General features: G+C 48.0%; 1 protein-coding gene across 1 annotated transcript in view; it reads right to left on the bottom strand.

The window, feature by feature from the left end:
- The window catches only part of LOC112072013 (usherin-like), a 45,737-nt gene extending 33,814 nt beyond the window's left edge, over positions 1-11,923 (bottom strand). The window contains exons 1-3 of the mRNA XM_070439608.1: positions 11,643-11,923; positions 5,090-5,287; positions 4,847-5,001 (exon numbers count right to left, since the gene is read on the bottom strand). Coding sequence (XP_070295709.1) covers positions 4,847-5,001; positions 5,090-5,287; positions 11,643-11,760 — 471 coding nt within the window. The 5' untranslated portion in view covers positions 11,761-11,923. The remainder of the gene's footprint in view (positions 1-4,846; positions 5,002-5,089; positions 5,288-11,642) is intronic.
- Between the last annotated feature and the right edge of the window lie 273 nt (positions 11,924-12,196).

The raw sequence follows: 12,196 nt of genomic DNA, 5'->3' as shown, positions 1-12,196 counted from the left end.
ATTCTGCTGGGTCCGCCCTCGTTACCCTAGAATCTCGCTTTAAACCCCCCCTCTCCTGGGTCTCTCTCTCTACCCCCTGATATCCTCTGCTATCCCCCCTCTGGTCTCTCTCTACCCCCCCCCCCCCTCTGGTCTCATTCTACCCCCCAATCACTCGCTACCTCCCCCTCCTCGTTGGTCTCTCTCTACCCCCCATCTCTCTCTACCTCCCCCTCTCTGGTCTCTCTCTACCTACCCTCTCTGGGTCTCTCTCTACCCCCCCCCCTCCCCCTCTCTGGTCTACTCTCCTACTCCCCCATCTCTCTCTAACCTCCCCCTCCTCTCTGGTCCTCTCTCTTACCTACCCTCTCTGGTCCTCTCTCGACCCCATCTCCTCTCTACCTCCCCCTCTCTGGTCTCTCTCTAACTCCCTCTTGGTCTCTCTTAAACTCCCCTCTCTGGGGTTCTCTCCCTCTAACTCCCCCTCTCTGGTCTCTCTCTAACTCCCCCTCTCTGTGTCTCTCTCTACCCCCCCCCCCCCCCCTCTCTGGTCTCTCGCTACCCCCCATCTCTCTCTACCTCCCCTCTGTCTCTCTCTACCTACCTCTCTCTGGCTCATCTCTTACCCCCCTCCCCCCCTCTCTGGTTCTCTCCGACCCCCATCTCTCTACCTCCCCTCTCTGGTCTCTCTCTAAACTCCCCTCCTCTTGGTCCTCTCTCTACCCCCCATCTCCCCTTTACTCCCCCCCTCTCTTTTTGGTTCCCCTCCGGCTTTCAGACCAACTACCCATCTATCCTGCCCTCCATTCATACCCTATTGCTACCCTGTCACCTCCTTATCCCACCTCTCGTGGCTACCTCGTCTGTATGTCATCCTTAGGCTCTGCTCCTCTATACACACTAAAAGCTACTCCCTCGCCTTCTACACTCTGGGTGAGGCTACCTTGCTCCTCCTACCACTCTCTACTCTGCACTCCCTACATTCTCACCCTTCACGCTCACCCAGCCTCCTCTTCTGGGTCTCTCCTCCTATCTATCTACCCCTCGCTCCCCTCACTCCTGGCGCTCTCCTCTCTCTTGGTCGATCCCATTATCCGTTCTCGTCATGGCCCAGCCAAGCCTTCCGGTGTTGTGTTGTGGGTAATTGATGTGCGGTTAATCTAGCTAGTCGTACCTGAGGCCCTTGCTAGACTAACAAATGAGCTCACACTCTAGACCTCGTGCGTAACCACCTTTAGGCGACCTGCCTTCTATATGAGCCACAGGGCTACACTCGCCCATCCCAAAACTCAAAGCAGCGTAGGGGCTACCTGCCTCTAACCACTAAGCACCTGCCTCTAACCACTGAGAGACATAACCAAATCTGTCCATCCTCAACCTAAGCTACCTGCTCTAACCACTATGCAGCTCACCCTGCCAAGTGCGTGACCACATAGCGAGAGCGGTGTAGGCTACCTGCTCGGTCTGATAACCCAGTTCGTAGTGGCTACACGGTGCCCGTCAGGCTATACGGCGACTAGGCTAGCTGTCGCCCTCTAATATGGCCTGTATTCTGCGTAGAGGCTATAACAACTGACCAGGGCTCAAACTACAGTAACGCTACTCTCCTGCTCCGACCCTCTCCGCTACCCCTCATCTGGCCTCTAACACTTCCCCGCTCGCTAACAAACATGCCTCCCTGAATAACCCATCACCGTGCCTGGGCGCTTAGCCTGCTCTCCAAAGACTTCCAGCTAAGGTCTGGTAGGAAGTCACTCTGGCCTCTAGAGGCGCACTAAGCTTTATCCGTGCCTCGGTACACCACCTCCTACGGTGACTCGTAACCCACGTAAGCTACCTGCCTCTCTAACCACTAGGTATAGCCTGCCTCTAACCACTAGGCTACCTGCCTCTAACCACAAGCTACACCTCTACCACATTAAGGCTACCTGCCTGGGGCGTAACCACGTAAGGCAGCACTTGCCTCCTAGACACAAGCTACCTGCTCTAACACCTAAGGCTACCTGCCTCTAACCACTAAGCTACCTGCCGTCTAACCACGAGGTACCGGTGGCGCTCTAACCACTAGGCTACTCTGCCTTCTAACCACTAGTGGCTACCTGCCTCTACCCACTTAGGTCTACCTGCCCGGGTGCTAACCACTAGGCTACCGGCCTGTCTAACCACTAAGCTTACTGCCTCGTAACCATAAGCTACCTGCCTCTAAACACGTAGGTCTACTCTGTCCTTCTAACACGTAAGCCTTACCTGCCTCAACTCACTAAGGCTGAGGCCTGCTCTAACCACTAAGCTTACCTGCCTCTACACCACTAGGCTACCTGCCTGCTAACTCGCCACTAGGCGTACCTGCCTCTAAACACATAGGGCTACCTGCCTCTAACCACTAGGCTACCCTGCCTCTAACCACGTATATCTACCTGCCTGCTTAAGACCCCTAAGCTACCTGCCTCTAAACCACTAAGCTACCTGCCCTCAATAACCACTAAGCTACCTGCCCTTGCTAACCACATGTTAGAGCTAATAGATTGCCTGCGCCGTACATAGCCACACACAGTGACGCGGCTATACCTCGACCTCTCCATCACTCGTACCGTTGCTCGTGAGACCCTACTTCTATGGCTAATCCTCGACATCTACCACATAAGATAACCTGCCGTGCTCCCAGCCACTAAAGATTAAGGAACATGCACTTCTAAACACTAAGCTACACTTGTCTCTGCGTAACCGACTAAAGCTAGCCGCACAAGTGCCTCACAAGGCGTGAGGGTGCTACTGGGCGCTCTAGAGGGGCCACTAGGCTGTATCCTGCCTCTAACCCAACTAGGCTACTGCCCTAAAAGTCCACCTGTGCCAGAGCTACCTGATACAGTCTCTAAGGCGCACGGGTAGGCTACTGCCCTGCCTGCACTCGACTAATGCAAGCCTACCTGCCTCTAACCACGATGAGTCATAACTCTGCGTCCCCTAACCACTGAAGCTACCTGCCTACTAGTCCACTAGGTCCTTACCCTTCGCTCTCAGGCCCTACGGCTAACCTGCCTCCCGGTAAACCAACTAGGCTACCTGCCTCTAACACCTAGGCTCACCACCCCGATGCGACTCATAACCAGGACTAGAAGGGCTACGACGGGCGCTCTAAAACCGATAAGGCTGAGGACCTGCTCTAACCCCACTGAAGCTGACCCTGCCTGCGATAACACCACTAAGCTGACCTGGCCTGCTAACCACTAAGCTACCCTGCCCGTCTAACCACTAAGCTACCTTGCCCTCTACCACCTAAAAGCTACTGCCTCTAACCCACTAGGCATACCTGGAGCCCTAACCACTAGAGCTACCTGCTTAACCACTAGGCTACCTGCATGCCCCATTGAGAAACTAGCAGTCTCTTTTTCAAATTGCACCCTGGATTTAAGATTTCAAGCATAAAAGGAATACACAGGTCTACGTAGCGAAAGACAACAACGCAAGCATAAGAAATTGAGAATAAATGAAGATTTGATATAGAAAGAATCGATATGAGAGATACTATAATAAATTAATAAAGTAGAAAGATGGAGAAGAGGATATAGTGATGATAGAGTTATTTATTATGTAAGTTGAATTGTATTTGATATATTTTATGATATACAGTGGGAGAACGAAGTGAATTGGATTACACGGCCAATTGTGCAGTGGTGTTCCTAACTTACAGAGCATGGATGAAGATGGTCACAGTTCTGACCTTTAGTTATATTTTGATGTCTTTGTGTTAGGATTTGAGGTCGAGGGCGGGAGTTGGGGGTGGGGCGAGAAGTCCGTATGATTCCTTTTGTGATCAGGAAGATAGGTTGAGGAAGTGGAGTATTCTATGTGTTTGCACGCGCCTTGGATGTGGTGGTCCCGAAAGTAAGCAAAGAGAGCTGGTTTATCGTGAGGAGAAGAGAGAGAGAAAGAAAGAGCCCAACTGGCCAAATAACATGGGTTCAGACATGAATACACCGCACCATGCTTTTCTGTTCACTTCCTACACTATAGGTAATGGTCTGTTATCCTTGTCTCTGTCTGTAGGAAATCAACCATAACACATCAACCTAATCTACATAAACACACTTCATAATGAAACATAAGATACACATGTGAATACAAACACAAACGCAAACAAGAGACATCCTAGGAGGGGGACTATGTACTGTGAAATGTAGTCACACCCATAATATCAAGTATGAAGTAAAGTTATTGTATTATTTGAAGAAGGATCGGTCAGATTTGATTCAGAGAAAGTGCTTGGCCTGTCTCTCTACATTAAGGGTGCACCTTGCCTCCTCTCAAGTGCTTCAGCTGGCTAAATTGGAGAACTACTTGAGAGTAGAGCAAATGGTGCTTGGTTCAATGAAGCCCTGGTTATCATTACAGTCATCAAGAGGTGGTCATACTGAGGGATAATCTAGTGTAAAATGAAGTGTTCCAKTACTGTAAAATAAAACAAGACTTAACTTCACACTCAGGCGCGTGAAACCATCAGAGCCTTGAAGATAGAATTAGAAATGTAAGCTACTAGAACAGACATGATTCCCTGATCTTGACGAGGTTAACCAACAGTAGTGTCTTTATGTAATGCAGTTCAGAATGTTTTATCTTCCTGAACACATCCCAGGTCAGGGTTGAAGTAGATATGAACTAGAMGGAAGAAGGCAGAACCATGTGACCTCTGAGGTGAAGAATATGGAAACGTGGCTTTGTCTGAAATAGCACTTTGTCCCCTATATAGTGCACTAGTTTGGGCCAGGCCAAAGAGGATGCTATTCAGACACATCCTGCGTCATGCAGCACATTGACAGGTCAGTGTTGAAGGGTCAATAAGTCAGAGTTTAGAGGTGAGGCGGCCCACCTGTGAGCTGTCGGTGCAGCCGGCGGTGTTACAGGCCCGGAGCCAGTACCCGTACTCCTGGAACGGATGGATCCCACCCACATCTGTAAAGCTCATCTCGTCTCCTCGGTAACGCTCCTGTCCGTCACGCAGCACCACGTAGTGGCTGATGTCACCTGGTGGAACGGGAAACAGACCAATGAGAAAGAACAAATGTGTGTGTGTGTATGTGTGTMTGTGTGTGTGTGTGTTGTCGAGGCTTACCATTGGGCTTGGCGGGAGCCTGCCAATGTAGTTGTACGACGTCATCACGGTCGCCTAGGCGACTCCAGTGCGGCGGGGCCATTCCCCAGGGCGTGTCCTCATTGGTTGTCACCACAGTGACGTTGCTGTAGCCACGCCCATAACTGTTCCAGGCCGATACTCTGTACTCATAGGTGGTATAAGGCTCCAAGTCTGAGTCTGGGAATATAGTTATAACCAGTTATAAACAGTAATAACCAAGTAATAACCAGAATCAGTGGTCAATAGTGAAGTAACAAGACACAGAAAGTAGCAGTACAAAAAAGGCCATATAAAAGATTCAGCAACATGACCGTAAAAGTCAAGTTATGCTGTCTCATGGGGAGAAAAGCAAGTATACACTCAAACACATAAACACACACACACACACACATACAGTCAAAAGTTCTCCTTATGCGTACATCTTGACTGTGATCATATGCGAGATAGATCCCTTACCGACCCACAGGAGAGCTTTACGGAAAGCAAACGCAAATGTTTTCTCTGTTAGCAAGAGCAGTGGCTTTTAACAGAGTCCCATGCCAGCATTAATACAAGTCCCAGTTTAGAGCAGTATACCCTGGACACTATTTGCAGTGCTGTGTGTGTGTTAGAGCTGGGACGATACTCCAAAAATTACAGGCACCGACATCGCCTTCCTCTTACCCAAAAATTCTGCTCATGTCAGTCATTTTCAGTGATTTTACTACACAACGTTCCTGTAGATTGTTCTAAAACCATTATTTGATCATCAGTAATATATACAGTGGGGAGAACAAGTATTTGATACACTGCCGATTTTGCAGGTTTTCCTACTTACAAAGCATGTAGAGGTCTGTCATTTTTATCATAGGTACACTTCAACTGTGAGAGACGGAATCTAACAGAATTTTTGTCCAGATTTTCTGGACAAAAATCCAGAAAATCACATTGTATGATTTTTAAGCAATTCATTTGCATTTTATTGCATGACATAAGTATTTGATACATCAGAAAAGCACGAAACTTACATACTTTGGTACAGAAACCTTTTGTTTGCAAATTACAGAGCATACGTTTCCTTGATAGCTTCTTGACCAGGTTCTGCACCACCCACCTGCAGCAGGGATTTTGGTTCCACTCCCTCCATACAGACCCTTCTCCAGATCCTTCATTGTTTCGGGGCTGTCGCTGCGGCAATACGGACTTCTTCAGCTCCCTCCAAAGATTTCCTATTGGGGTTCAGGTCTGGAGACTGGCATAGGCCACTCCAGCGACCTTGAGATGCTTCTTACCGGAACCACTCCTTAGTTGCCCTGGCGTGTGTTCGGTCGTTGTCATGCTGGAAGACCCAGACCAAGACCCATCTTCATTGCTCTGACTGAGGGAAGGAGTGAAAGCCAAGATCTCGCGATACATTGGCCCCATCCATGTCTCCCCTCAATACCGGCTTGCAGTCGTCCTGTCCCCTTTGCCAAAAGCATCCCAAAGAATGACGTTTCCACCTCCATGCTTCCACGGTTGGGGATGTGTTCTTTGGGTTTGTACTTCATCCTTCTTCTTCCTCCAAACACGGCGAAGGAGGGGAGGTTAGACCAGAAAAGTTCTATTTTTGTCTCATCAGACCACCATGACCTTCTTCCATTCCTCTTCTGGATCAGTCCAGATGGTCATTGGCAAACTTCAGACGCGGGCCTGGACCCTGCGCTTGCCTTGAGCAGAGGTGCGGCTTTTGCAGGACTTTAACTTCCATGGCGCCCGTGGTGTGTCAACTAATGGTCTTTCTTTGAGACTGTGGTCCCAGCTCTCTTCAGGTCATTGCCAGGTCCTTGAACGTAGAGTTCTTGGGCGATCCCTCACCTTCCTCATGATCATTGAATGCCCCACGAGGGTGAGATCTTGCCATTGGAGCCCCAGACCGAGGGGGATTGGACCGTCATCCTTGAAAACTTTCTTCCATTTTCTTAATAAATTGCGCCACAGTTGTTGCCTTCTCACCAAGCTGCTTGCCTATTGTCCTGTAGCCCATCCCAGCCGTCGTGCAGGTCTACAATTGTAATCCCTGATGTTCTTACACAGCTCTCTGGTCTTGGCCATTGTGGAGAGGTTGGAGTCTGTTGATTGGAGTGTAGTGGAACAGGTGTCTTTTTATACAGGTAACGAGTTCAAACAGGTGCGAGTTAATACAGGTAATGAGTGTCGAGAACAGAGGGCTTCTTAAAAAGAAAAACTAACAGGTCTGTGAGAGCCGGAATTTCTTACTGGTTGGTAGGTTATCAGAATACTTATGTCAGTGCAATTAAAATGCAAATTGAAATTACTTAAAAATCATACAATTTTGAGTTTCGTGGATTTTTGTTTCAGATTCCGTCTCTCACAGTTGAAGTGTACCTATGATAAAAATGACAGACCTCTACATGCTTTGTAAGTAGGAAAACCTGCAAAATCAGCAGTGTATCAAATACTTGTCCTCCCCACTGTATATGTATATATTTTTTAACCTTTATTTAACTAGGCAAGCCAGTTAAGAACAAATTCTTATTTACAATGATGGCCTAGAAACAGTGGGTTAACTGCCTTGTTCAGGAGCAGAACAACAGATTTTTACATTGTCAGCTCGGTGATTCAATCTAGCAACCTTTCAGTTACTGGCCCAACGCTCTAACCACTAGGCTACCTGCCCCCCCCCCCCCAATAGCCTATACATTATGTTGATTCCTGCTATGAAAGTATCCGCTTGTCCCTGTTTCGCTGGAGACTGCTGTGTGAACGAGCCACTCTCACTCCCCACTGTGCGCTGCACGGAGGAAGGAGAGATGGATTCTGATAACCACAAGCGTCTGACCGTGGCTCAAAATGCAGTAGCTGGAAAAAGACAGATTTCAAAGCAACTACTGTTGTTGTAGTTCCAGAGAGGAGAGTCACAGCTTTCTGGGAGTAGATCACGTATTTCTCACCTCTTCATTTGAGTTCATGGAACCACTTTACAACCGGAGTAGGCTGTGTAGTATGGTTTTGATGCCATTTGCGGTCAATATGCTACATCACGTAGCCTAGGCCTAGTGCTGGAAKGTTTTTGCAGGACATTACATTTACTGATAAATGAATCAATTAGCCTACCTGTCTACCAAGCAACAATATCATATTTACAGTTAGAAATCTAGCTAAGTGTTTAAACTTTTGAGTTCCCACTTCCTCGGGTGGTGAATAATATAGGTTAGGCCAATATGCAAAAAGATGTTGGCAAATTCATCTCTGAAGAGCCAAACATAAATCTGATAATTCTGGATCCTATTTTGACAGGTTGCACATTAAAATATCTATCATGAAATAGCTTACTTTTTTAATCCCGGCTACCATCTCAGTTGTCTTACTTGGCACTGGAAAATACACTGCTCAAAAAAATAAAGGGAACACTTAAACAACACAATGTAACTCCAAGTCAATCACACTTCTGTGAAATCAAACTGTCCAATTAGGAAGCAACACTGATTGACAATAAATTTCACATGCTGTTGTGCAAATGGAATAGACAAAAGGTGGAAATTATAGGCAATTAGCAAGACCCCCCAAAAAAGGAGTGATTCTGCAGGTGGTGACCACAGACCACTTCTCAGTTCCTATGCTTCCTGGCTGAGTTTTGGTCATTTTTGAATGCTGCGGTGCTCTCACTCTAGTGGTAGCATGAGATGGAGTCTACAACCCACACAAGTGGCTCAGGTAGTGCAGTTCATCCAGGATGGCACATCAATGCGAGCTGTGGCAAAAAGGTTGCTGTGTCTGTCAGCGTAGTGTCCAGAGCATGGAGGCGCTACCAGGAGACAGGCCAGTACATCAGGAGACGTGGAGGAGGCCGTAGGAGGGCAACAACCCAGCAGCAGGACCGCTACCTCCGCCTTTGTGCCAGGAGGTGCACTGCCAGAGCCCTGCAAAATGACCTCCAGCAGGCCACAAATGTGCATGTGTCTGCTCAAACGGTCAGAAACAGACTCCATGAGGGTGGTATGAGGGCCCGACGTCCACAGGTGGGGGTTGTGCTTACAGCCCAGCACCGTGCAGGACGTTTGGCATTTGCCAAGGAACACCAAGATTGGCAAATTCGCCACTGGCGCACTGTGCTCTTCACAGAGAAAGCAGGTTCACACTGAGCACATGAGCACATGTGACAGACGTGACAGAGTCTGGAGACGCCGTGGAGAACTTTCGCTGCCTGCAACATCCTCCAGCATGACCGGTTGGCGTGGGGTCAGTCATGGTGTGGGGTGGCATTTCTTTGTGGGGCCGCACAGCCCTCCATGTGCTCGCCAGAGGTAGCCTGACTGCCATTAGGTACCGAGATGAGATCCTCAGACCCCTTGTGAGACCATATGCTGACACATGCACATTTGTGGCCTGCTGGAGGTCATTTTGCAGGGCTCTGGCAGTGCACCTCCTTGCACAAAGGCGGAGGTAGCGGTCCTGCTGCTGGGTTGTTGCCCTCCTACGGCCTCCTCCACTCTCCTGATGTTACTGGCCTGTCTCCTGGTAGCGCCTCCATGCTCTGGACACTACGCTGACAGACACAGCAAACCTTTTTGCCACAGCTCGCATTGATGTGCCATCCTGGATGAGCTGCACTACCTGAGCCACTTGTGTGGGTTGTAGACTCCGTCTCATGCTACCACTAGAGTGAGAGCACCGCCAGCATTCAAAATGACCAAAACATCAGCCAGGAAGCATAGGAACTGAGAAGTGGTCTGTGGGCACCACCTGCAGAATCACTCCTTTTTGGGGTGTCTTGCTAATTGCCTATAATTTCCACCTTTTTGTCTATTCCATTTGCACAACAGCATGTGAAATTTATTGTCAATCAGTGTTGCTTCCTAATGGACAGTTTGATTTCATAGAAGTGTGATTGACTTGGAGTTACATTGTGTTGTTTAAGTGTTCCCTTTATTTTTTGAGCGTGTAATTGTCTAGAGCCCTGCGCTAATGTAAAGTAAAATGATTGTTGTATTTATCTTTATCGAGTAAAACAGTTACATGATGCGCATTTGACTTTTTGTCCATATTGCCCAGCTCTAGTGGCAATTGTGTGTTTGTATTTCTGTGAAACCCTGACATTGGTGATTTTAATAATTTGTTTGCATTGTAGCCAGCGTGGCTCATTTTTATCTTAAGGGTAATGTGTTAAACTGAGGTTAGTTGGGATGTGCGGTGTGTAAGATGTGTGTATGAGGTGTTTGCATGTGTTTCTGTGGTATGAAAGCATTGCGTGTGTTTGCAGTTTGAGTTGGTGATTGTGTGTGTGTGTGCGTGTGTGTGTGGGGGGGGGGGGGGGGGTGAGAAACATCTGGTGGATGGCGGGGCAGCGACAGCTTTATGTTCCTCTCCCAGATGGTGTCACCAGCGTCGACTAGAATCACTCTCTTCTCCTTTCCTCCACACAATGCCAAACACACACACACACACACCCTCCACCCCGCATACTACCATTAGTCTTGATTAAACAGACGAACTAACCAAATAAATAATGTGCAGAAAGAGTACACACGCAGACACGCACGCACCCACGCACACGCACACACACACACACACACACACACACACACACACACCACACACACACACACACACACACACACACACACACACACACACACACACACACACACACACACACTCACTCACTCACTCCGGACAGATAAAAAGAGTGAGACCTCAAGTGGTGTTTAAATGGCCATCTTAAAGTTGTAATGATACAGAGGTGCTCGCAGGCCCACGCCACCACCCACCAGAGACTTACAGCCATTAGCAACAAGCAGCTGTTTCAGCCACATGTTAGTGTGAGTTGGAATGTCATGGAAAATGCATTGGTCTCCAATGTCACATGAATTTACACAATAATTTATTTGTTGCCACAGCTACAACTTGCTCAGAAGGTTGTTTCTGATTGGTCAAGACTTGAAGCTACTCTAATAACTACTGAGGGTGCTAATGAAGTTGTAGTGTTGAATGTAATGTACAGTAGTCATACCTGTGTAGCTGTATCTATTTGCCAGTAGTCATACCTGTTGTAGCTATATCTATTGGCCAGTAGTCATACCTGTGTAGCTGTATCTATTGGCCAGTAGTCATACCTGTGTAGCGTATCTATTGGCCAGTAGTCAAACCTGTGTAGCTGTATCTATTGGCCAGTAGTCAAACCTGTGTAGCGTATCTATTGGCCAGTAGTCATACCTGTGTAGCTGTATCTATTGGCCAGTAGTCAAACCTGTGTAGCTGTATCTATTGGCCAGTAGTAAACCTGTGTAGCTGTATCTATTGGCCAGTAGTCAAACCTGTGTAGCTGTATCTATTGGCGAGTAGTCAAACCTGTGTAGCTGTATCTATTGGCCAGTAGTCATACCTGTGTAGCTGTACTTATTGGCCAGTAGTCATACCTGTGTAGCTGTATCATTGGCCAGTAGTCATACCTGTGTAGCTGTATCTATTGGCCAGTAGTCATACCTGTGTAGCTGTATCTATTGGAAAGTAGTCAAACCTGTGTAGCTGTATCTATTGGCCAGAGTCATACCTGTGTAGCTGTATCTATTGGCCACTCCACTGTAGATCAAATCTTCTTGGGAGGAGCAGAGGGCTGGATCAGACTGTTCCAAAGGAGTGTGTGTGGTCAGGGGGGTGTGTGAGGTCATGAGTGAGTGTGTAGTTTTCGGTGAGTTTAGCGTTGTAGTTTCAGGTGTGTGTGTGGTGTGACCCAGGTACAGATGTAGAGAGACGGTTTGAAGGAACAGACCCACAGTAGGCTGTGGAGGCAGCAGAAACTGAACACAGAGTACTGGGAGAACACTGGGCCTGGAAAGGAGACAACACACTGCAGTTAGACACACGCACAAGCACACAACACACACACACACACACACACACACACACCACACACACACACACCACAACACACACACACACACACACACACACACACACACACACACACACATTGTTTTATATCCTTGTGGGACCTAACAATTTTATTCCCATTCAAGATCCTCTTTCCATAACCCCTAACCCTTAACCTAACTTTAACCCTAACCCCAAACACTAACCCCAAACCTAAGTCTAACTCCTAACCCT

This window comes from Salvelinus sp. IW2-2015, unplaced genomic scaffold (assembly GCF_002910315.2).
Source record: "Salvelinus sp. IW2-2015 unplaced genomic scaffold, ASM291031v2 Un_scaffold1800, whole genome shotgun sequence".
Taxonomy (NCBI): domain Eukaryota; kingdom Metazoa; phylum Chordata; class Actinopteri; order Salmoniformes; family Salmonidae; genus Salvelinus; species Salvelinus sp. IW2-2015.
The sequence above is the reverse complement of the archived record's forward strand: the minus strand, read 5'-3'. Positions and strand labels throughout refer to the sequence as shown.